Raw genomic sequence first — 27,130 nt, forward strand, 5'->3', positions numbered from 1 at the left:
TGCTGCTACTGGCTTGGCCCTTATTTGCAGTGGGTGGTGCTGTGGTCTAAGCCACAGAGCCTTGGGCTTGCCGATCGGAAGGTTGGCGGTTTGAATCCCTGCGACGGGGTGAGCTCCCATTGCTTGGTCCCTGCTCCTGCCATCCTAGCAGTTCGAAAGCACGTCAAAGTGCAAGTAGATAAATAGGTACCGCTCCGGCAGGAAGGTAAATGGCGTTTACGTGCACTGCTCTGGTTCGCCAGAAGCGGCTTGGTCATGCTGGCCACATGACCTGGAAGCTGTACGCCAGCTCCCTCCGCTAGTAAAGCGAGATGAGCGCTGCAACCCCAGAGTCGTCCACGACTGGACCTAACGGTTAGGGGTCCCTTTATCTTTACCTAGAAGATTGTTACCTGACCCTAAAGTAACCCCATGCACCCCTGAAGTGCTCGCTTTGTTTGTTTGTTAATTAAATGTATACCACCCTTTGTCCTAAGGCCACGGGATGGTTTCAGTATACTAGCATAAACAACATAGTGCATAACATAATGCATAACAGAGCAGCTAAACATTTCTACTAGCACAAACACCTTTGACTGCACAACAGAACTTCCTCTCATCTGCATGCCCCCCAAATATATTCTGGGGAATATCCCAAGCACCCGGAACAGATTAAGGGTGGTGAGGCCACATAGGGAGAGAGCAGGAAGGGGAAGTTCCACTGTACAGCCAAAAGTGCTTGTGGTAGTGGAACTGTTTAGTTGGATAGTGCCCTGAATATCCACAAAATACAAAACATTAAAACAGTTGTTGGAGGCTGTGGGTAGTGGTAGGACTAACTTGCGGTTTCTGTAAGAATTGGTTGTATCTCCATCATAGTAGCTACGTACCTCTTATTTGGTGAAACCACAGCTAAGGGGGATGGGGTGGAAAGTGAAGGAAATTGCTATGGCGGTGGGAGGACTAAAGAATTTGTACTGTATGAAGATTTGTACTGTATGTTATTTGCCAAGTTTAATAATAAAGAATGGTGAAGGCTGTGTCACTGATTTCCGAAGTGGAATTGAGCAAATAAAATGAGAGGTTTTGTTTTGAGACATTGTGGTTGTTCCTGCTGACTATCGTAGAACCAGTTTGGCAGTCTTTGTTACAGTATTTTATAAACCTTCTGAAAGTAGTGGTGAATTTGGCATATATTAAATGAAACTGGCCAATTCTCAGTCCAAATATACAATAAGGAACAATCTGTACTACTGAAGAAATGGATGCCTTCCCTATTTCTCTGTGGTTCTGACTAATATTGGGTTTCTTTTAGTTAGCTGCGTTTTCTTGGCATTATTTCATAAAAGATGTGTGCATTGAGGTCATGTCCACATGAATGTTCCAGATACAACTGTATGCGAGAAGGAATGTTTGTTCCTAAATAATCCTTTCCTTTTCAAAGCTTCAGATTCTTAACAAATTGTGCAGCTGCAGAGAATTATGGGTACTTGTAATTCCTTGGTATCCTGACCATGTAAAACCTAATTCCACTGACCGGCAAACTTTGCCAAGAGGAAATGGCTTGGTAATTAAACTTGAAGGTGATGAATGAACATGGTTCTGTGTAAATGCAGTCCAGACAGTCTGTTTGCTGAACTTGGGATATCTACGTGCTTTGGAAATAGGATGCTGTTTATACATGTAGGATTGTGGGGAGTTTTAGGCAATAGACATGTTTGTTCCTTTTTGTTTTTTATAAGCAGTTTCAGGCATGAAAAATTGTGGGTTGGAGAGAACACTACTGTGAAATTCCTTTCTAAAAAGCCAGTGCTTTGCTGTACATTATTGAAGGAAGAGAACTATATAAGGCACTAGTTTGCTTTCTCAGGCCAAGAAGGGGAAGCGTGTGAACAGAAGGTAACCACTGTGCTCTCAAAAATGTAGCCATTTAGGGAACAACTTTTGATTATATTTTAAATGCCCATGGACATTTATCTGGTACTCTGGTCATGCAAAATGAAGTGACTGAATGGTGAAAGAAAAATCAAAGGCCAAAATCTACAGGTTTAGCTTTAAGTAATCGGCACCAGAAAACAATATGTAGTAAGTATCAATTTTGTGACTTAAACTCAAACGTTGCAGCTACAGTGAAACTTACTGGTAAGCCCTAGTGCTGGATAAGTGAGGTTCTGACTCAATAATGTAGAACGCATAAACACCTGTCTTTTCAGAATTCAGCTTCAGTTTGTTGGCCCACATCCAGCCCATCACTGCCTCCAAACAGTCTAGCATCTTAGCCACCTCTCCTGATTGAGATGGAAATAAGAGATGGCTGTCATCTGCATATTGGTGGCACTTTACTCCAATATCTCAGGTTCCAGTATCTTCATAGAGGTGTTAAATAGCATGGGTGACAAGATAGAACTCTGTGGGGCACCACAGGAAAACTTGTGGTGTCAAACAGTGGCCTCCCTTACCGACTTTCTGCAAGTTTGAGCAGTACCACTGCAGTACAGCGCGCCAACCCCCACTGCCTCCAAAAGGATACAACGGTCAATGGTATATAGAAAGTTGCTGAAAAGTCAAAAAGAATGAGCAGGGTTGCACTCTCTCCATCTCTCTCTCTTCTGACAAATGTCATATCCAGGGTGGCCAATTTAGTTTCAGTGGCATCACTGCAATACATCCAGATTCTCAGTTTCCTCCAACTATGAATGAAGCTTGCCTCCAAAGCGGATATTAGCCACTGGATATTAGCCATTTCTGGGTCCGTGAAGGCCTTCTTAAGGAGGGGCACTCCATAGCCTCTTCAAGACAGGTGGTACTTCGCCTCTTCCAGTGAAGCATTGATCACTCCCTAGACCCAGAGAGAGAGAGAGGGAGAAACCAGTTCTTGCTGGGTATAGGACTGGAAAAATATTTTAGATTTTGTTTAAAATTCCAACCATCAATCCCTGGTATTGTATTTAAATATTGATATAATGTTCTGCTGTAAGAGGAATCCAGCTTGTGTCCACATTGTAGTCTGTAGTACGTCCAGATTAAACTTCAGTTGATTCTACAGTCGGCATGATTGATTACAGTTTTCAGCTTGATTAACTTCCAGGAATGCACAGAAGGAGAAATGCTGAAGGGGGGAAATAAAGAAAGGAAATGGAAAAGTGCTGTCAAGCTTCTTTCTAAAAGACAGGTGCTGCAAGCTGAATATAATATTGGAATATTAAAACTGGTCATCTTTTTCACTGTGCATAAGCACTGCACTATAAATACAAAGCTTATATCCCTTTGCAGAATGGTGCTATAAGGCTTGTTTACATGTTACACTGAACACAGGTGCAAACTGCCTATGGATGTAAACATTATTTTTGTGAAACAGTAAATATTTTATTATTTGTACAGCTCAGTTATTGTAACCACTCTACATTCTACATTCTTTTGAATGTCACATATGAATAACTGTACAACTCAACTGTTACGTAGACAGGTTGTATGATCATTGAATGTAATATGTCAACACCCCTAATGAAGCTATTGTTTAAGCAACCTCACATTTTACCATTAATGCACTTGTTTCATTAATGCATTTGTTTTCTTTATTGATACTTAAAGTGAATGAAGTTAAATGCATGTTACTTACATGTACACAGGATGTAGGTTTTAGGAGTATGCAAATCTTACAGTAAAAAAATACTGCTGAAATGCATAACTAACAACATATAAAACAACAATTAAAACAGTAAAAAAAATCCCCATGCCCCCAAATCACACACTACATACAACACACTACAATGACACCAAAATATAATTTGCGTATGAAAACATTTTGTATAGAAGATAACTCTGAGGAGCCCCTTCCATGTTTCTGAAGCAATTTATAGGTCTGTCTTACCTAGCTCCACGGAATATTACTCATGCCGTATGTATTGTGTGTTTAGTACATATCTGGAATAAAACATGTATACTATTACTTGAAAAGTGTGAGTTGTTATATCTTTAAAAACAGACCAGGAATTTATTGTTGAGTAGAGTTGGTTAGTCCTGTGGTCTTTACCTGAGGAAATGGTCATTCATAAAAGTGTGAGTTTATGTTACAATCAAGGCCAAAATAGCAGCTTTTTAGAAACTGACTTGGCAGATGCCCATAATAGCAATTGGTAATCTTGATTGTTGCTTTTATTGAACATAAGCACTCTGGAAGGCCTTGTCCTGCCAAAAACATATTTCACCAGAACTTGTGAGAGGAATGAAATAAAACAGTGTGACAGTTAATTACAACCATGGTAGCTGGACTGAAAAGTCTGACCTGGCAGGTGTGCTTTGCTGACAGCTTTCCTCCTGTGAAAGCCTGACAGAAATGTCAGACTCAATACATTCTTCATACTGTGTGATTGTGGTGATTTTAGTGTGGGAGTGTGTTGGCAGGCAGGGGGTTTGGTATTTTAGGAATGTTTTACCTCAGAAACTTCTAAAGAAGTTAGGAATACTAGTCAAAAGATGTGTGTTGGAGTTATAATTTTTCTGGAGGTAAGTTGCTTGAGGTTTTTAAAAATCATTTTCAGGTAACCATAAAATGCACATAATTTTCAAGGACAATGTACAATGTGTATAAGAAGTGGAGCAAGCCAAATTTCTCTCTACTGTTCTTATTTCTCTAGATTTTTTAAGGTATAAACTGTAGAGCAGGCATCCCCAAACTTTGGCCCTCCAGATGTTTTGGACTACAATCCCCATCATCCCCGACCACTGGTCCTGTTAGCTAGGGATCATGGGAGTTGTAGGCCAAAACATCTGGAGGGCCGCAGTTTGGGGATGCCTGCTGTAGAGGATAAGCTTGTTTTAAAAGGGTAAAGTTAGGTGTGTTGTTTTTTTAAAAAAAAACAATGCTCTGGAAAGCTGTTTTTTCCAAGACCCGTTTTGACTTGGATTTGTAAAATGAAGGAAATAAAACAGTGTTGCAGTCATTATTTACTTGTGTGTGGCCCCTTCTGCACTATACATTTAAAGCAGTATCATACTACTTCAAACAGGTGTGGCTTCCCCAGAGAGCCATGGGAACTGTAGTTGTTGTTTTTTAAAGGGAGCTGAGAATGGTTAGGAGACTCTTATTTCTCCATACAGAACTACAATTTCCAGAGTTCCACTAAACCACTCTGGAAACTGTAGCTCTGTGCGGGAACTAGAGGTCTTTCCTGACAACTTTCAGGATTCTTTGTGGGAAGCCATGGTGGTTTAAAGTGGAATGATACTGGAATGATACTGTTTTAAATGTATAGTGCAGGTGTGGCCTCTGTGTGATAAAATTAAGGTGTGCTTTATTTATTTTTTCTGCACACAACCTGCACAGCTTCTCACATGGTTGCATTTGTGCTGCTAGGATGTCATATATTCTCAGTGCTACAGATTATAGTATTTTGTTACTACATTTTCTTAGCTTTTACCCCAGATAGCATCATCTTTGCAACTGTGACACTGTGTATTGCGGGCACCTGTGGGGTATTTTGTGAGACATACTTCACGATGGTAACATAATGGGTGGTATTCAACTAAACGCAAGGATTTCTGCTTGTGCTGTGGGACTTCCTTCTTGCCCTGCACATGCCCTGTGCTACCTCCAAATCTGCCCCAGAGGGAACCCGAAAACAGATCTAGGAGTCCCACAGAAGGATGGAAAAGGACAGTACACTGCACAAGCAGATATCCTTGGGTTTAGGGAACATTCACACAGTGCAAATTGGATACTCCTCTTCCGCCTGTGTTTCATAAACTTCCTTGGGTGTAGCTTAGGGAGCAATTAGAAATAGAGTGGAAGATGTTCAGGTTTAGTTTAATCTATTAAATTTCCAGAGATTAAAGTAGCCCCCATGGTGTTACAAGAATTCAGTTTAATCAAAAGTATATAAGCTCCCTTAGTAGGCCTTGCTAAGTACTCTGTTTGAAGGGCCCTGAGTCTACTAAGGTTTCAGTTTATGCTCTTAGCTGTTGTGGGTGGTCTTCAAAGAAATTATACATATAACTTGAGAAACAGATTCTGTGGGGATGGGTAGTTAAAAATTTATCTTCTGAGTAGTTGAGACGTTAACATTTTGTCTCTCATGTATGAATTTTGTAAAGATCACACTTTTTTGTTGGCCCTGTTTTGCTTCTAAATTACTCCCTCCTTAAATCCAACCTTCAGTCTCCTGGGGGTAACAACCCACTTGTTAAGTATAACATGTTAAGTTGGCATACCTGAACAATTCGGTATGCCGGGGTGGGGAACCTTTTCAAACCACATTTCCCTTTGAGGAGCCTTCCAAAGGCCACTTGCTCCTAGTGGATGAGGACAGTGGCAAAAGTGAGTGGAGCAGTGGACATAAATGTTACCTCTGTACAGTAGGTTAGTTTCTACATTCCAACAGCATTGTTCTCCATCTAGACAAACGAGGCATTATCAACATTCAGTGGTACATTCCACCCAAGCAAAAATATTCAAGGTGCAAAGCAGAACTAGTGGGTTGGGTGTGTCTTAAGGAGAGTTCTGACGGCCAGACAGAGACCTGGAGTGCCACATTGCCCCTGGGAATGGGGTTCCCCGTCATTACTTTTTGCAGTAATGGATTTCCCCCCAGTCTTGCAGTGCACTTTTATAGATGGTTTGAATTTTCTTAGTGACTGGTGACAGAAGCAGGTTAATCTAGAAATCCAGGTTAATCTAGAATGCAAGAGCATGCTGTTGTATAAATGTTGCTGCTTGTAAACAGTTCCAAGAGGTGGTCAGCTTGTTGCATTTTCCAGATAGCAACCGCTGTTTTCATTAAGCATGGGTGCCAATGTGATTATTTAATGATTTTGGCTCAGTTTATTACACCTGTTTTTATTGTGAATTCTATAGAAAGTGGCAGTATGGAAAATCACTCTTTATTCAAAACTGGGTGGAAATAGGTGCCATGAAAGTTTTACAACTTTGCCTTTTTAAACACTGTGAAATCACAAAGTTGAATGTACAAGATAGACAGCAGTTGAAGTTGATATTTTATCTTAAAGGCACTGTAGGAAGCTCATATCATTTCACTCTTAAGTCTTTCACTCCTGACCATTCTTCAATAGTAACCTTTATAAAAAGCTTGTTTCTGTCATTGCTGTTGATTCCCTAAACTTCAGACAGTTGCCATTGGACAGGTGAACAGGCACACGTGCACACCTCACAAACACTGGCATTCTGTTTGGCATACAGTTGGGTTTGTTGACAGGAAACTTATTTTGCATCGGTTTTTGCCTGATTACTATTTCTGTAGTGCTGGGGTGATGACATCATTGTTCACAGGTCAGCTGGTGGTGGTTGGGAAGAAACGCTTATTGGCTGGATGCTGGTTTTATAAATTGGTCTGAAAGTTTAAGCATAATTTGTGTATCTGAGTTGTGCTTGCGTCAAAAACCGAGACAGCCTTAATGAGCATTGCCTGCTTTAATTTGAAATTCTTGTTGGGAAATCATGGGAAAATGGAAAAAATACATGCTTGTATGTCACCCTTCAGATTAACAGTTTATGCAGAGCTCAAACATCTGAGCACACATGCTGCTGACGCAGTTCTGGAGCAGCTGGTGGAGAAATCTCCTGCTATAAATGTCTGTCTGTCTGCATTTTTATAGGATAGCCTGTTAAGCCAAAAGGGCTTGTTTACTTGTAGGAGTCATGCTAAATATGGTGTGTAATCTGACAGCTGAGATCCATGCATAAAGGAAAGCACGGCAGCTTTGGGCTACATGGAGGACTTAAATCTATATTAATATCAGTGTGGGCGGGGGTCTTGTACAGCAAAGGAGTACAGGGTAAATGCTTATTTGGAAAACAACCAAAATACACATGAAACCATAGCTGCCAAGTTTTCCCTTTTCTCGCGAGGAAGCCTATTCAGCATAAGGGAATTTCCCTTAAAAAAAGGGATAACTTGGCAGCTATGATGAAACATTGCATTGTAGGTTCCGGAAGCATATGCAAAACGAAAGTAATTCTACTTTTTCTGTTTCCTTTCCTTTCTGGTCCTTAGTTGATTCATTTCCAATTGGGAGTTTTGACATGTGCAAGTATCTGGATACTAAATCCTGTGACTAAGTATTTGTCATCTTTCCTTCATTCCCACTTTCCACCTGTTCCAAATTTTCAGCTCCACTTAGCAACAGTTGTTCAAGGGAACTTTTGGAACAAACTGCACTCTTCCGGGGCATTTCTTGGGGTTGGTGATCCATGTAGATAACACCAACTGAATAAAGTTAGAGAGCAATCCAGCTAAAGTTGATGACTTAATTCTCTGTTCTGTAGGCAAGTTAAACATGTGTCTCCTCTGAAACCAGTGGGAATTAAGACTGCACACACATTAGGGAGCAAGTCCCATTGAGCTCAATGAGACTTATTTTTGAGTGAGCATGCTTGGGATTATGTTTCAAGAAGGTTTTATTTTGTCAGGTGTCATTGCCTGAGTTTGTACTTGTAGATAAGAGACAGCTAATATGAGAACACAAGAGTGTATCTTAGCTGCGCTAGTCACTTCCCTGGTTTTGCCCCATTTGCACCCCACATTAGTTATGCCATAAATCAAAATTAGGACAATTATTGCACAAGACCCAATTGTAAATGCTACTGAGGGCAGGGCTCATAAAATGGAACAGACTCTTGTGAAAGCAAATATAAAAAGCTCATATGTCAGCAGGATCAATCTTGTAAAACAAGCTTTGCATCTCCCATTTTGTACCTATTACATATTTAAAGTAATAAATGTGGAAGTTATAATTAAATACCCAACTGCATTTTTGAACTCGTCTTTTCACATGAAGTTAATAAAAACAACAACACAAAAAACACAAATAGGCTAACTTCTGAAATCTCTTCCAGGAGAAAAAAATGTCTTTTCTTTTTGAGACATAACATTTTTGAGATTTCAAAACAACATATGTATTTAACATCTGGAGCAACAGATGTGCAAAATTAAGAAGAAGGTGGTTTTATGGGCTAGCTGGCCAGTGCTCAGTTTGGTCTTACTTGGGGAAGGTGGAAGAAATGAATCTGTAAAAGGCCTTCATTTCACTTAGTGTTGGATGACCTGCATTGGTGGCAGAAACTAAAGCACTGTCTGAGCAGCGTTTTAATGTTGCCAGTACATCTTTACAAAATCAACCCGTGCAAATGCCACAATAAATCACTTGCCAAGTTCTGACATACGGTACCTTGTTTTGTTGGTGTTTGGTAGCCAAGTTGGTGGGAGTTGCAGGAAAAGGATACTGGTTCCAAAACAATAGCTTCAGTTTTTAAGAAATCGTTTTCATGTTTGTGTTCTTGTTGGTATGCACTGTTTAACTACATGCTAGCCATTAGTGATAATGGGCAAAGTGGGGGGGGGAGTAAATTTCACTGATATTTTGCTGAAAAATAAACCACCAACAAATTCATAACCTATCTTGCCAATAACTTCCTCTTTCAGAATGTGGAAAGGAACTAGGCTATCCTCAACTTAATCATAGCAAATAGGGAAAAGCTGATTCATCAGATTAATGTAGCACAGGGATGGAGAGCCTTGGGCCCAGGGACCAAATAGAACTTCTAGGCATCTCTATTTGGCCATTTGGATGCTGTCTAGGCCACTCGCTTTAGTGCTTTTGCCTAGCCAAACGTGTCCTTGAACAGTGGCAATGCCTTTTACTTGCTTGAAAGGAGGATGGATATGGCGTTTGTAGAAACATTTGACTTTTGCATGCCTGGAATTAATTCTCCTGTACAAAGGTTAAGAGACACACCATTGCTCTGCCCAGTTTTTCCTCTAGTCCACGCTCACCAGTGCCATGCAGCCCCTGGAAAGTTGCTTATGAGGGAAGCTGAAGTAGTGTTTTAGAAATGAGCACCCACTACTATGGTTTTCGTTTTGTGTTTCCATTAGCTCTTCAAGTTCTGGGAATGTGGCAGACCGCGTCTTGGCACAGCTGCTGACAGAAATGGACGGGATTGAACAGCTAAAGGATGTGACTGTTTTGGCTGCGACAAACCGACCAGATATGATAGACAAGGTAAGAGGTTTGGGTACTTGCCCCTACTTTTGTTAAAACTACTTTATTGGAAGTGAAATGTTTTAAGATTGCAGTCAATTGTAGTCAAACGTATTTGTAAAGTCCTGGATTTTTTTAAAGGGGGGTTTTGTATAAGGCTCAACAAAAACAGTTGTTCTCCTGGTTTTCAGAAGAAACCATGGTTCGCTTCACCAGTGCTGCTTCTTCAGCAGTTTTTGAAAGCAATATGTAAACTGACCACTAAGACCTGTATGCATTCACAAGGCAGTAAGTTAGAGATGTTTGCTGCAGCTTTGAGCAAGTTGGTCTGCTTGGGATCTTGGGGTCCTTTTGTTTCAGGATTAATGGACCATTTTGTAGAGTTGGCCAGCCTTGGAAGTACTGTATCTTGAAATCTCAGAACTAAATACATATCTCCAGCCTATGTGGGGTGGAAGGAAAAGTTTCTTTCCATAGGCAGGAGGGAATTCCCCCACACCAGTCAGTTACCTAGCCTGTGATAACACTGTTTCTTTCCTCCGATAGATAAAATTGTAGGTAATCATTCAGAGATTGTTTAAGCAAATTGTGCATTGTGTCTTTGTTCTCCCAAATGTGTTTTTGATCAGAATTGCATCCAATCTCCTAACTTTGAACCTTCATAGACACCCAGGATGATAGCTTGTTAGCCCTCCCTGAATTGAGTGCCTTTCTCTGTAAGACAGAAACAGAGATTTACCAGCAAGAATGTCCTTTTCTTGGTTTCCATCATCCATAATACCTCTGGCATCTATTTGTAATGGCAGGCTAGAACAGAAGAAGCTGTTACAACCCCAGGGAACTCTGTGATTGTTTCACAACAGGAAGTAATGTGTGTGTAGCTGAAGAATTGGATTGCTTTAGCTCCTGCTGGGTGAGATCTGAGTGTCAAACACATTAGCTGGGATGCCTAGAGCATAAGGGCTGAGAATGAAGTGATAGTTTGTGGTTTGTGATGGCACCCTGGTGTTTCTGACAGCTCATCCCAGCAGTGTGCAGCAGTTGCATCCTCAAGTGCCCTATTTGCATGAGAATGACAGGATGTGATTGGACAAATGAAGATTAATGAGAGAGAGTAGTGTCAGTGTGCTATATTGTCTTTAGATTCATGATGCTCTTTGTTTCATTACCAATGAGGAACTTCAGTGTAGCATGGAACAGAAACTGGGGGAGATATAGTGAATGAAAAATATGACCAGAGTTTAGATCTGGTTTCATAAAACCAAACCATATTCATCCTGAAATAAAATGCAAAATATATGTACTTGCATGTAAAACAGTGAATATCTACATCTGACTGTGTTCATGCACCCAAGCTTCATAAATTAGGGGCATCATGTTGGTTTTTCTGTCATCTGCATAGCAGAATAGACTCCTCTAGAATCAGGGTGATGCTGTGCACACGCTAATAGCATTATCAAAAAATTCTCTCACAGTGTACTGTACCTACATTTTGGGGAAATTCTTCCTTAGTGCCTGCTTTGGTATTAATTTGTTGAACCAGGAGTTGAAAATTCTCATTCTGCTGCCCTGCCAATTGGATCAAATATAGAAAGGTTGCTTCTTCTAGTTGGTTCAAAGAAAAGTTGTTGCCTCTTGTTATGTTATGAAATTTAATATTCCAGTATGTGTTGTATTTGGCTTGCTTTTACACCCTAAGAGATATTCGGTGAAAAGATAGATGAAACTTTACAATACATATAAACCTCAAGGGTTAATTACATCAGCCTATCAACTGCTGCTAGTTAATTTCCCTTTCATATTTGAGTTACTAATTTTTTTGTGGTAAACGGCTGAATTCAAATAGGCTAAAAATATTGGTATCTGTAACACTTCTGAATGATGTGTTCTGAGTAATTGAAGTCACCAACGTGGACCATTATGTTTTCATGTCTATTTATTCCTCTTTCTCTTGGAACCAGTATAGCAACATTATTGGCATGTTTAAAAATACTGGGTTTTAAAGGTGTGCATACAATACAAACTATACCACTAGATGGAAGCAAGAGAAGCAACTTCCAATATCACATAAGTGAATGGTTCTTGTCTTGGAGTGTATTTTACATTTATTTATACTCTTTACCCATAACAAATGTTTCTCTTTTTTTTTTACCAACACAATTTTTTTTGAGAAAGTTCTTGTAACTTCTCTTACTACTTCTGCTACAAGATCAAAGCTACATCTCATACTCTCTCTCTGCAGAGGCCATTCACAGGTTGGAAGTGAAATTAAAAACCTCTCTCTGAAAAAGGCCTGTTAGATTTTACTTGGAAGACTCTTATCTGGTGCTGATCCAATGTCCAAAAGACAGTAGAGCTGTGTTAGTGGAGTTTAGTGTTAATTAAAAGTAGTTTAGTTTTGATGAAAAATAAAAAGTGAGTGATTTGGCAGCATCAGTAACAAGTTTTTAAGTTTTGGCCTCCAGCGAAAAAGCAATCTTTCCTTTTGAGAAACATCAAAGTTCTGCCCGTCTGGAGGCTTATGAAAGAAATTCAAATATTCAAGTTTTATGGGTGAACTAGTAAAGGGAAAGGGAAAGAATTTCAATACATAAGTTATCATCTGGCAACATGTTGAAGTTGTCATAAATCAGGTAATCTTCAGCTGTAAACATGTTCAGCATTTGTTTCGTCTGGAACAAATTGTGGTTATTGTATGATGCTCATTTATGTATTTCTATTGGGTTTTTCAGTCTTGCATCTGATTGGTAAATGCAGTATTAAGCTGTAGGTTGCAGGGCAATTTTATCATCAGATTTACATGAGATGTGAGGAATAATTCAATTCTTATAATTTTCTGTCATGGTAGTGGTCCTGTAAGTTGAATATAGCAATGAAATTGGCTTCACAACAGAGATATAGACTGAATATGCGCATGCCACTCCAGAATCAAAAACATATTACTATGAACCTCCCAGGCAGACCCATTAAGAAATTGTTTCACTCCCTTTTCACTCCTTTAGTCATGAGAGTGACTTATATAGAAGGTATCCTTCTGACAGCAAAGCAATTGTTGGGAGAATTAAAGTAACATGTGTAACACTTAAACTAAGTGTTTGACGGGGAATAGGAGTGGCACTACTGTTCTAAGAGAGTGCAATTTGGATTTGTATACCATTATGGTTGGTAATTTTTTGTGATACCCATCTGTGTGAGCTGTCTGTTGGCTGCCACCTGCTTTCTGCCTTTAAACTTCTGGGCCGTGCAACAGCGTTGTAAAATGGCGCCACTAACTGCATGTGACAGCGGTGATTGTTTCTGCCACAGTATCTTCACTTCATTGTTCCAGTGCTGCACTGTACCTGGCACATGATATAAGTGTGATGCCACAGGCTATGTGATAAGCTTGTGAAGTTAGGGCCTGAGGACCTCTGTCTTTTCCCTGAAGTGATGGCTTCCTTTTTTTGGTAATATTGGAATACATCTCACCCTTTTGAGTATTTGGGAATATTGATCTAAGGACTTTAGAGCTGGAAGTTTGTTATAATGTGTGTGCATCACAATTTTCAGCACAAAGAGCAGTACATCATTACTTCTAATTGCAGTGTTGTTTTTCTGAAGAATCAGAGGTCATTGCTGTGTTTAAAAGTATTATGCAGTTCACAAAGTCTAAGAATCTTTGTTCTTACTGGGTTGCTGTCGTTTTTAAGTACTAAATATTTTTCTCATATTTTTCTTATTTAGTATTAGTTTCCTTTATGTTTATGGGCTTGCTTAAAAAACAAACAAACCCAGCCTGGCTTTATTTGAACGTCAGAAAACTACGGTAGTTTAGAATGTTTTAGAAACCCTGTTAAACTTAGGGGGGGGACGACGACAACAACACAAATTCATTGATTCTGACATGATCTCTGAATTAAAATATTTTCACATGACACTAAAAACTGAGCAAATATCACAACCTTGATGCTACCACTGTGGGGGATGTGTCTCATGTCACCCTCCATCAGTAGGGCTGATTGAGGGGGGAACATGGAGCAGGGCCTTTGTAAATTACCTCTGTGAGGAGTCAGGTTCGTACTAGAAACTGGTGTGGGGGGTAATCAGGTCTTTGACACTTGCAGTCTTAAATAGCAAAATCAACACCTGTTTTTGAACTGGGATTGGAAGCTTTCCAGGAACAATGAGGTCCAGCATCTTGATAGACTAAGAATTGTCTAATGAAATAATAGGGCAGAGTTGAGGCAGGTTTCAGATAATTCCTTAATTTAAATAAGGAGTGTGCTAGGAGACAAGAAATATTATTGGTTGTGATATGGCCCCACTGAACTCTGTCAGCACTGTGTTATTGACACCAGCAACCATTTTGCCTGTAGGGTGTTCCTTATTTATTGATTGTATGCTGACATTCATAAAGGTGTCTGAATTGTTTCCAGTGGAATTTTCAGGGTGCTTTCTTTAAGCATAGTAAATAAATATTTCCAGGTGTGCAGAAGTAACTCCCCCCCCCCTTCCAACCCTTCAATTGCGAAGGTATAGAGAGTGTGGTAAATCAGCCTTGAGGCTGCTGAGTTGTTGTCTCTCTCTCTCCCCCCCCCCTTCTTTGTGGTGACAGCTGAAGAGCACAGTGACTTTTTCACTTTAGATTTATTATCTGCCAGACCAAGCAAGGTGGTAGAAGAACTTGTTGGGCTGCATTTGTAAGCTTTCACAGCCATACCATAAGACTTGGATAAATGTGGCTGCTTTTCTCCATAAAAGCATATACTGATAAATGAATTTATTTGTGAGTGAGATTATATGAAATTAAAATCAAGCATAGTAAACCATAGCAGAAAGCACCTCTCACAGCAACACATCAATGTGCTTTTCAGGTAAATGCTTACTTTTAAAGTATTTTGTTGCAGTCCACATGAATCTTTCTGAAAAGGCCGATTGATTTATGTTGCTTCTAAGCCTTCTAAGGTGACTGGATGCAAAGTGTCATGAAACATTTACACTATTAATAGTTGTACAAAAGAAAGGAATTTTATCAGGTGGAGCTTGTTATGAAGTCAAGGAACCTGATGAAATCTGCCTCTTTTAGTCCTACTCTTCTCTGATTCTGGTGACCTTGCTAAAAGGGTGGGCAACCCACAAGACTCCAGATGAGAGACTACAACTCGCATCAGCCCCAGCCAGCATAGGATGATGGGAGTTAGGTGATGGTTGGGGACGATGAGAATTGTAGTCCTCCAACATCTGTGGGCTACAGCTTTCCAATCTCTGCTCCACTGTGAATTTCTGTTCGAGATATCAGGCTTTTCCTAACGGAACAAGTTCTTCCATCTGGAGCAGTGCAAAGGCAAAATAATGATGGCAGAATGCACTTGTATGGATTTTGCTTTATCTCACACTGGTCGCTACTCAGCAGTGAAATTGTGCATAGGAATTCAAGTCTCAATGAGGATGTGAGTGAGGTTGCCTTTGCTAACAGGTGAATTTCACCTTTATTTGTCAGCATTTTTAAAAACCGTTTGAGCCTTTAAACCAGGCATCCCCAAACTTCGGCCCTCCAGATGTTTTGGACTACACTTCCCATCATCCCTGACCACTGGTCCTCTTAGCTAGGGATCATGGGAGTTGTAGGCCAAAACATCTGGAGGGCCGCAGTTTGAGGATACCTGCTTTAAACAGTTGGAACTGAGGTAGGGAGCTATTATTCCAGTATAGTTCCAGCAGCAACATAAGTTCTCCCCTTCCTATCCATCTGCTGAGTCATTGCTCACAGCTGAATTGGCTCTATCTTTTTTCCCTCCTCCTGAGAGACCCTCCCTTTTGAGGAGACTGGCAACCAAATGAGTGCTTCTGCGTAGACTCTGGGTTCCCCACCAGGTCTTCTGCCAGCCTTGCTAATTAGCTGGCATCATCATCATCAGTTAGTTAGTTATATGCTACCTTTCTTGCTGTAAACCATGCTCAAGGCCACTCACAACTTCAAAAGTTTATGTTTATGTTTCAAGTTTATGTTCACTAGCATAATAAAATTTACCCAGGAATAAACAGTTGTGTAATGGAAACATCTCATATTAATAAATATACAATAAATTAAATAATCCAGTAATAATTCATAAGAAGGACTGAAAATAAAAATAATAGAACGTAATGCAGATAAACAGCAAGTTATGATATGCTGCAAGAAGAACAAGGCAGAGGAGGAAATATGTCAGAAGAGTTGTGTTCCTTGCAAATATGCGGGAAATAATTCATGAAATTTGCAGTTGCATGTATGAAGTTTTTTGGGACCCTATTGCACTTTGGATGCTTTAAACAGCTGTAAGGCAAAACTTGCAGTTTAGCTGTGCATTGACCTTCTTTGCATACTTTTACTTAAGGGTAGGAAATGCTCAGAGAGTTTATCAAGGTCTCAGGCTGCCTTAGGGCTGCTGTGGGCTCTTCCATGTCCTCAGTTGGACTGGAGGTCTGCACAAGGTCTCACACCTTTTCCTCAGAGGAGGTGTCCCTGTGACACTAGCTGGGCAAATACTGAAACAAGTTCAGTTTGTCAGTGCAAACTTTCTTTAATCAATCTTTACCTTGAATTAAGAGGGATCTTATACGCCTGTTGTTGTTGTTGTTAATTTATTTCTATACCGCCCTTTATCAAAAGATCCCAGGGCAGAATACTACATTAAGAACACATTTTACAGAGCATCATAATAAAAACATAATAAAAAGCACAATAACAGACAGCATAATAATAAAATAATCATAATAACACACACACACACACACACCCTCCCCGCTTTAACAGGCCATAGATTATTTAATGGTCAAAGGCCTGGGTAAAGAGGAATGTTTTTACCTGGCACCTAAAGAAATGCAATGATGGTGCCAGGTGAGCCTCTCTGGGGACAGCATTCCACAGTCAGGAATCCATCACAGAAAAGGCCTGTTCTTGTATTGCCATCTAAGCCTATACCATAACCACTGGAGAGACTACCACTGGAGGGACTATAGAAGTTGTCACCAGGAACCCCTCTAACATGGTTAGAATACTAGCAAAAACAAAGTGTTGTGAAAAAAATGATATATTAAAATTGTAAGTTACTTGGACACACAACCTTTGAATGCTTGTTTCAAGAGGCTGACTTAGTGAATACAGGGCTGTTTCCAGATGTTGTTCCTGGAATAAGAAAATCATATCATGTGATCAAATAGGGGAAGTGCTAGGAATAGATATTGCAGAAGAGGGTTGGCACCCAAAACAGAGCTCTCTGTATAAATGTAAATTAATCTGTAATCTGTAGCTCACATGAGGACAGTTAAGTAATCCAGCAGTTGAATGGTCTAGGCTGGAGAGCTGATAACCACCTGCTCTCTCCCAAGGTCAACTGAAGCTCCTGAAAAATGTTTACATGGCAGAGGTCAGCTAAGGATGTTTCCAAACCAAGGTCCTATGAGTGCTCATGGTAGGCAAGTGTTGCTTTAAGGCAAACCTAGCCAAGATAGGTTGACTCCCCAATCTCAGGTTAGTTCCCCGAACCATCTGTACTTCTGTCTTAAGTGGGTTATATTATCTTCCTCTGTACGATAGTGTAGAGATTAATAGTTTTATCTTGCTATAAAACCCTGTTGCCAAGTGTGACAAAAAAAGGCATTTTATTCACATTGCAAAGTAGTAATAGTTTACCATTTTCATCTGATGCTCAAAAACATTAGGAGCTATCAATGGGTTTTGACTGTTTCTTTGCCAGATTCAGGGCACGCACAGGAAGGTTTAAGGAAGCAATTTGTCCCTTGAGCCTTTTTCAGATGAAGTGCTCCGCAGCACCAGGACATGTTCTGTGGAAGTCTACAGAGTAAGCAGAGGTAGCTTCAGCCAGTTGGTGAGGCAAGCCTTATTCCATTACTTAACAAGCCAGCACGTGGGCTATGTAAGCAAGAACACACGCCAGGGTGTGTGTTCATCAGTCAACACGCGAGGTGTGCGTAATTGGCAAGCACACACCCTGGAACATGTTACTGCACTTATAAAAATGGTCATTTAACTTTTATTAAAAGCGTGTAGATACAAAGTGTGCCTAGTTCTCAAAATGCTAACTTCTTCAAACAATGTTATGTAGCTTAGTTGCATTTTCTCTCAAATAATTTTTCCGTGTCACTTATGCAGAAACATTTTGTTGGCAAGCAACTTTTTCATTTCCGAATGCTTTTCCGTCTCAAATCATACCCTTGGGGTGAAAAAGGTCTTAGTACCCCAAGTGATCTTGAAGGACAGTCTAACACCATGAAAAGCAAACATTGATGCTGTAGCACATGTTTCTAAGTGAGAGGGCCCCATAACTGCAGTGAAGGAGGTAAGCCGCAGGCTTTCATTTATTTGTAGAGTAGTCTTTTGCCAGTATCTGTGGACCTATATAGCTTAAACTAGTTTATTTTTAACAGAAAATAACTACAAAGAAATACTAGTTAAGACATGTTTGTGCTAATGGCTGAAACTGGAATTTAGGCAGACTGTGATGTTTGGCCTCTCCCCCCCCCCCATGCCACCCCCGCCTTTCCTGTTTTTTTAAAAAGAGTCTGGGAAAGACATGAAACAGAAATTATTATTGTTAATATTTACAAAATGTTTCATTGAGGGGAAAGCAAGTAGCAGAATGCAATTCTGTGGGTTTAAAGCCGCACTTAAACATGGTCTTCCCCATTCAACAGTTTTGTTCTACTCTATGCGAAATGTTAAGTGATAAAATGTGGGCTTTTTTTGCTTCAGTTACCACTGATGGTAATTACAGAAAGGACATACCATTCCGGTGTTTTGGGCGTCGAAGCAGTTCTCAAAGTATCAGCAGGTGGCAGTCAAGCCAAGCTTCAGTTTAAGCAGCTAGAGTTTAGAAGTTTAGGAGATATAGTGCATCTAGAACTTTTGAGTGATATTCTGTCAGGTAAGGCAGATGGGGATCTTTGTTGGGTTGAAACACATTGGGCTCTGTAAGCTGATACATGGATATACTTTTACACTGGAGAGGAAATTTGGCTCCTATATAGCTACGATTACAGAATGCTTTGCTCTTTACAGTAATGCAATTTTAAGGCAGTTGGTTGAGCTGTAGAAGTATGGAGCTCCATTGCCAATTCTTTCTACTTGAGAATAAAATGGCCTTAGGTATGTCTTTGGGAGACATGGAACTTTAAAAGCTGTACATGGGAACAGAGGAGACCTTCAGCGCTATATCCTGGTAGATATTTCTGTTTGGGGATAATCCCAGTCCAGCAAACAAAGGATATAAACAATGAGGTGCCTTCTAGATGGGGAAGGGCCATAGCTCAGTGGTAGAGCATCTGCTTTGGGTGCAGAAGGTCCCAGGTATGTCTAGAAAGGGCTAGGAGATATTGCGGGGACACATGCTAAACCCTGTCTGTGGTGCTTACCCCTTCCCCCAAAGAATGAGACAAGAGACCAGAGCATGGGTTCAAATTGGCCATAACTTTATTGGGCTTCAGAAGTGGGAAACTTGGCCTTGGCCTTGGCAGGTAACCCTTGCAGCTCGTCTGGCTGAGGATATGCGGGCTGATGAGGTACAGTGGGAGTAAAGCACAAACTTACACAGCATGCCCTTCCATTAACCTTGGCCCAGGAGTTTGACCTATATGCCGCCGCTCTAGGGCCAGGGACTCCCGGTTTGCCCTTTAACGGGCCCTGCAAGCACCACCGCATGGGAAGGGAGCATGAATGCACCCCCCCCAACCTGATGATAGACTAAAGGATACCTTGCCAAGGCCTAAACTGCCAAAGTTGTGACGAAATGCTACGGGGAAGGTGGAACCTGCCAATGCAGGGGAAATTACTTCCTGGTTCTGAATACATCAACAATCTTACAACTGCAGCAGCGCCTGCTGACCTGGAACGCAAAATATTAGTCTGTAAGTAAAAGTACCGTTTACTTGATGACCACTGACCTGGGATGAAATTATTTGGAGGAAAGAAATTATTAATTTGAGAGAGGATGGGTGGGTGATCCTGGAAGGAGGAAAGAAAACCAAGTGAGGCTTGGACGGAAGGGTCAGCCTCTTTCTTTGGCCTTAGCCCCACCCCCGGCCTGCCCTCCCTGGCCGAGGGTGGGTCAAAGGCCAACCCAAGAAGGTGGGAGGCACCTGCCCAGGTAAGCCCCGCTCAGTGCCGCAAACCCTGCCCACCTGTGGGGAAGGGAGGGCGGAAATTCTTGCATGGTCCCATGGACACTCAGTGCAAGCAGTACTGAGCCAGGTGGACCAGTGGTCTGACTTGGAACAAGGCAGCTTTCTGCATTCCTATGTTCAGATGTTTTAGATTCCAACTCCCATCGGCCTTGACTTGTATGATTTGCGTGCTTGCAAGACATAAACTCAGTACTGACAGCAGCTTATAGTTTATGCAAGTGTTCTCCCCAGAAACAAACTTGAAAAAAGTGAGAAACCTACATAATACTTCTGAAGAGTTGAAGTACCACAAAAATTCATAGATGCAAATTCACCTTGTCGTATTTATTTTGCTCTTCTGTAAAATACAACACAAATAGTGGTATAGTCCACTAGGGTCCCGATATTGTGGTTTTCTGTCTGAGGTCTTGATATCAAATGCTGCTTTCTAAGTTAACTACGGTAGTCAAAGAAGCTTCTTGTTTTTTTCTGTTCTGGAAATTAATCCTGTCAGAAGCAACACCATCTCAAGCTTGCTCAAACTGTTTGCTAGTCCTTATGCTCAGCAGACTTCCATTCTGCTAGCTGGGTCATGTATGCTACTTAAAATGAAAAAAACTGTGGGAAATAATGTAGATTTTCCTTTTGAGTCAAGGTATTTACTGCGCATGTTTCATCTCATTATACCTTAAGGGGTTAACGTTATGCATATTAAACTAACAGCACAGTTTACACTAAGAGTTATTTAACATCTACTGGCGGTATTACTGTACTTCCTGTTTTGTGTTCACAATAAAAGGTTTCTAAAGAGCTGCCTTTGTGTAAATACTTCACTTACATTCTAGGCAAGTATATTCACGTCTTGAGCTAAACACGAATAGAGTGATGTTTGGAACACTGCTAAAGAAAGAAATCTTTGTGCTTCATAAATGATACCCTTGAAACCGTATAAGAATATGATTTGGAAATATCATTTGTATATTTGTTTTCTTTTATTTTACTGGTTTGAAAGTGGTGGATGGAGTGGGGTGAAGAAAATGTTTACTGTTCATCAGTCATTTTTGTCCACATTTTGAAAAGAATTGGCTGGATTTTTGTAACATACCTGCGTATTTCAAATTGAATATGTGCATTAAAAATGTAAAAAGAAGTGTTCTAAACATTTATTAATTGTCTTAAGGGGTTTAAAAATGTCTGGCATCTATTTTAATGCAGCATTATTATTATCCCCTTCCATTGAATAAGATGATGCATCATTTTGGCCACTGTTTCTAAGATCAGAGTGATTAAACAAGCTAGTGAGTCAAGTATGCACAGAGCATCAAAAATATTTTTTAGCACAGCACATGCATTCATCAGTCAGTTTTATTTGTTCAGGATTCCACTCTTCAACATAGCACCTCCTGAGGTGACTTATGATCATTGTTTGACAACAAAAACTAAACTAAACTAAACAATACAAAATAAATAAGAATACTGACCCAGCAAAATATCGGAGCAAATCATTGTGGTGTAGCTGAGTATTGGGGATGGACTACAGTAACCTCATCATCCTTGATCACTGGCTATGCTGACTGGGGCTGGGAGTTGGGAGTCCAAGTCCAAGTGGAGGGCTGCAGGTTTCCACCCCTGGTTTCACCAATCTAATGTAGTTCAAAAGCCTGGTGAAATAAAAATGGTAATTTCCTGGAGCTCGAAAGACATGAGATTTAGTGCTAGGCAAGCCTTCCTGGGGAGAGCGTGTTACAGATGGGCCATCATGACTGCGAAGACACTTTCTCTGGGTGAAGGTGTGGCGAATTTGAAACTGTTATGTCATGTTTTTGTTTCACAACCAACCTATCGAAGGGTTAACCCAGACTCCTGGTTAACTGGCAGCAACATTCCATGGGAGGCGTGGCCTGCATGGGGTTTAAATGGAAAGGGGAACTGTTATGTCAGTTGGCGGTTGGGGTTCTTTTGTGTGGGAGCTTGGGTGGTTGTGGAGAAGGTAGACTTTAGAGTAGATGAAGTAGTGGATAGGTATTCTGTTATTTGATTACCAAGAACGTTACCTGTGAAGTTAAGTTTGTACCAATGTTACCAGAAAGCAACCATTAAGATTCAAGCCAATAAATATCCATCTTTAAAGTGTCACATTAGTAATCGTCTATTTCATTTTCCAGCTAAGGTACCCAGGAACCCAGGTGGTGAGGAACTCTTTTAAACTGTCAAAACTGCCTTTTAGAGGAGAAAGGTTAGTTTGTGGCTGAGAGTGCACCAAGAAAGGGGGGGGCTAAAGGAGGAGACAGGTTCTGAGTGATAATAAAGTTACCTCAGGAAGGAGGCTAGCTTTACAGTAAGGGAGTTTCTAGTGAAGGGAAACCCTTATCTGAGTGCACATAGGAACAGTCTTATTTATAGCCCCAAGTCTATATAGGTACCTGGTCACGTTTAGGCTGGAAGAGGACTTTCTTTTATTTTTGAAAACCCACAAGTGCAGAGGGTTTAAAGAAAGGCTAGAGGGATAAGTGGGAGGTTTGATTTACCTCAGAAATCCCTATTAGTGCTTTTAATAATTGAGAGGTCAGAGTTAAAAAGACGGAAAGTAAAGGACTTTCGTCGCAGAAGGAACTCAAAGAAGGGCCTTGGAAGACAAGTTCAACATTTAGGCAAGTTCATGTAGCGATAGAAAGTCTTTTCATGCCTATTATGGTACAGTCTGCTTTTGCGCTTTATCAAAAATTGTTCTATTTTCAACAGATTTTTTTTCTAGTTGCAGGTAGGTAGCCGTGTTGGTTTGACATAGTCGAAACAAAATAAAAAAATTCCTTCCAGCAACACCTTAGAGACCAACTTAAGTTTGCCATAGGTATGAGCTTTCGTGTGCATGCACACTTCTTCAGATACTTCTTCAGATTCTTCAGACTCCAACTCCCATCAGCCCCAGCCACCAATGGCCCATGGTCAGGAGGGGTGGAAACTGTAGCCCACAACATCTAACCTGTCCTCCGGTATCCAACACTGAACATCCAGTGTTAGTTGAATGTTAATTTTTATCCTCTGTGTTTAAAAAGCAAAGAACAAATAAAACCTCAGTGGGAATCTCAGCTATTCACCAGATACAATCCCCAGCTTGGCATCTTCCTCAGTGTGAACTGACATATGTAACCAATATAATATGATCAGAGCCTCTGAATACGTGCAGGCTATAAACCAGTTTTTGAGGTCTGTGTTTTAAACGAAAGTCACGTCTAAATTTTGTTGATAAAACCTTTCAGAATAGCTGTCAGGCGTTGGGTCAGTTGAGAATTTTATTTTGATATATGTAAGACAAAGAACGTAGAATAGTAGAGTTGGAAGGGATCACAAGGGTCATCTAGTCCAATCCCCTGCAATGCAGGAGTCTTTTGCCCAACATGGGGCTTGAACTCATGATCCTGAGATGCTCTACTGACTGAGCTAATCCAGCTCATCCAGATGTTAATGCCTTTTAAAAAACATTCTTAGTTTTAAAAGAACATTCTTAGCTGTAGAGACTTACTTGCTTTCGATGGACATTAGTTTTATTGTATTCTGAGGAAAATGTAAATTGAATCATTGAAATTATCCATAGCCTCTTTTATCATTTTTGGAAGAAAAGTATAAATAAATTCCTCTAAAGATAATAAACATTTCATTTATGGTAGCTGTCTAAAGGTAACTGTTTCCTAGAATGAGGTTAGCTGGAGAAGGCTAACAATAAATGGCTGCAAGATAAATGAGGAATGTGCTTGGAATTCATTGATTTAATTAGTTACTTAAATCAATCTTTCTTTTCATATAAAAGTGGGCCTGCAAGTTTACTTTTATGTTCCTAAAATACCCGTGGTATTTTATGGTAAAGATATTGTTATGCTCACCCCAATCTTGAAGAAGTGAGGGGTTTCAGGAGCCCTAGCAGATACGCTGGAAGTAGCTCTCCAAAGTTTCAGGCAGGTGTTTAAACCTGCAACCCTTTGATTGCAAAACTGGTGAACCAGCCCTGAGCCATGATATAGATTCCTTAACTCAGCTGCCACCCAGCTTGGATATTGGCTTGTCTTTAGGCTGTTCCTAGATGTCTTGCTAACTTTGGCCTCCAGCTACGGGCCTGTTCAGTGGCATCTTCTTCCTCTGAAAATTTTGTTCTGATTATTGATGGCAAACTGCCCATGATTAATGGTGGAGATTTGTGCCCCCTCTAAACTTGCCCAATCACCTGTGTTCCAAGGCCTAGAAACTTTGTTGAATATTGTTTGATGCACTATTCCTACTCCCTTGGCTGCAACACAACACCTGCAGTCCCTAGCCCAACTCTGTAAACCCCCCCCCCTTTCCAGTAGCAATATGTAATGAGCAATTTATATTACGGAAACAGTGAACTTTTATTACAAATATTTTATAGATATAATTGTTCTATCTTTGTAAAAGCTGATGGAAACTTTTTTCACGTTCGATATAATCTGCTTCATTTGAGCACAATAGGGCAGCGGAGCTGGGAGAGGAGAACAGAATATGGGTTGGACATCTTTCAGCTGGCAGAGCAGATTATCAATGAGCACTACAGCTGCACTATTTGAAATGTCTCTAAATTTGGCATGCTTCCGTTTCCTTATTCATTTTCTTTCTTTCCTGACTGTTCCAATAATAGTTTATTGTTTCCGTTGAACAAAACTAGCAGTTAGTGGTCAGTTAGATATCAGTGAAGCACAGGAATGTATTCATTATAAACAGGCCCTTCCCAATCTAGACCAGGACTCAAGTGTCTTAGCCTTTCTTGCACTAGTCTAGACAAATGTTGAGGTGAAAAGACTTGTTTTACAAGTAAAAGGCAATATGGGAAAATATTTTTATAGGAAATGTACCTGAAATCTTCAAATCATTCCAGAGTGAAATAAAGTTCAAGGTCGTTAAATTTAGCATACTAGAGAGGATAAATGAACGCATTTAGATTTATACCTGGTTTTAATATGAGATGTGTGTGTTCTTTATTGTATTTTTAATTTTATCTGCCCCTCTCTGATACTACTTTGCCATGGGAAGCTAACAAATACTTTTGATAAAATATTTATTGTGCCTGTAGACTGGGGGTGCTTGGGAGACATTAATCCCTTTGTTTTTGAAAGGTTGCTTTTTCCTGCATTGCCCATATTGCTATATCATATGAAGAATGAAACTGATAATTGACAAGTGCTCTAAAAATGCTTTGCTTTTCCATATTTTAACTGTGATTGTATCCAAAGGTTGGCCTTTGGTCTTTGTTAAATCTTCCATTCATTAATTGTGGGACACAGGTGGTGCTGTGGGTTAAACCACACAGCCTAGGGCTTGCTGGTCAGAAAGTCAGCGGTTCGAATCCCTGCGACGGGGTGAGCTCCTGTTGCTCGGTCCCAGCTCCTGCCAACCTAGCAGTTCGAAAACACGTCAAAGTGGAAGTAGATAATTAAGTACCGCTACAGCGGGAAGGTAAACGGCGTTTCCGTGTGCTCCTCTGGTTCGCCAGAAGCGGCTCTGTCATGCTGGCCACATGACCTGGAAGCTGTACGCCAGCTCCTTTGGCCAATAATGCGAGATGAGCGCATTATTATTAGGTCACGACTCTGGACCTAATGGTCAAGGGTCCCTTTACCTTTACCTTTAAATAAAATTACAAATCAAGAATAGAATAGAATAAATCTTTATTGTCATTGTCCCCTTGTGGTTCACAAGGATGGATAACCATGTATAGAACTTCCTGAGCTAAATTCAGTATGGGTGGCTATTAAAACCATTTAGAATCATATTACTGTAGAGTTGGAAACGACCCCGAGGATCCTCTAGTCCAACCCCCTGCAATGCAGGAATCTCAGCTAAAGCGTCAAAGACACATAAAGGTGAAGGGACCCCTGACCGTTAGGTCCAGTCGCGGACGACTCTGGGGTTGCAGTGCTCATCTCACTTTATTGGCCGAGGGAGCCGGCGAACAGCTTCCGGGTTGTGGCCAGCATGACTAAGCCACTTCTGGTGAACCAGAGCAGCGCACGGAAACACTGTTTACCTTCCCGCCGGAGCGGTACCTATTTATCTACTTGCACTTTGACTTGCTTTCGAACTGCTAGGTTGGCAGGAGCTGGGACTGAGCAACGGGAGCTCACCTCGTCGCGGGGATTCGTCGCAATACATTTATTTGTGCATTGTCAATTCAAGTATCCTCTCCCCAGAGATCCTTGCGTTGTGGGTGGAATAAAAGTATCTTCTGTGTCCTGTTGAATAGCTCCTACTGTCATAAAGCTTTTCCTGATGTTTAGTCAGAATCTCCTTTGGTTCAGGTCCTAACCCTCCAGAGCAGGAGAGAACAAACTTGCTCAGACTATCATCATATATTCATTAATTTTGGAGTCACGGATATAGCACAGACTTTTGGTATGTTCATGAACCTTTTCCTGAGAAAACTGTAATTTCATTTGTGGATTTCACTAAGTGCTGACCCACTTGCACGGGGAGAATTTTTGCCAGGACAAGTTTAATTTGGACTTGGATGGTTTTGTAATGTGAGAGATTCTGCTTCTTAAAAGCTTTAGGACTTAGGTCTCAAATAGCAGGAAATATCCTTGCCCCATCTATCCCTGCTTGGCAACTCCATTCCTCATAGAAGGCATTGCTAATAATACCGTGTTTCCCCTTTTTTAATACGTAGTCAGAAAGTAAGCCATGGCAGGGTTTTTAACCATTTGAGAGCTATAAGACATACCCCGAAAATAAGCCATACTTCCGCACCAGCTAGCAGGACCCAGCATGCCGGCCGCGACAGGAGGAGGAAGCCTGCCGGGTCGGGTCAGTGCCCGGAAGCGGCGGTGGCTGCTTTAGTGCCAATAAAGCGTGCAGCAGTGCCGCACGGAGCACCAGCCAGCAGGACCCAGCTCCTGCAATGCCGGCCGCGGCAGGAGGAGGAAGCCTGCGGGGTCGGGTGGGTGCCCAGAAGCGGTGGCGGCTGCAGCGCTGACAAAGCGTGAAGCAGCGCCGCACGAAGCACCAAGGG

General features: G+C 40.9%; 1 protein-coding gene across 3 annotated transcripts in view; it reads left to right on the forward strand.

Annotated features, from left to right (window-relative positions):
* The window catches only part of AFG2A (AFG2 AAA ATPase homolog A), a 153,154-nt gene that overhangs the window by 30,129 nt on the left and 95,895 nt on the right, over positions 1-27,130 (forward strand). For 2 of the 3 annotated variants that reach the window (XM_060278576.1, XM_035112917.2), the window contains exon 14: positions 9,870-9,996. In XM_060278576.1, the coding sequence (XP_060134559.1) occupies positions 9,870-9,996 (127 nt within the window). Of the gene's footprint in view, positions 1-9,869; positions 21,903-22,722; positions 25,433-27,130 lie in introns of those variants that run through there. The other variant, XR_009558125.1, reaches the window with a different exon arrangement.

This window comes from Zootoca vivipara, chromosome 9 (assembly GCF_963506605.1).
Source record: "Zootoca vivipara chromosome 9, rZooViv1.1, whole genome shotgun sequence".
Lineage (NCBI taxonomy): Eukaryota > Metazoa > Chordata > Lepidosauria > Squamata > Lacertidae > Zootoca > Zootoca vivipara.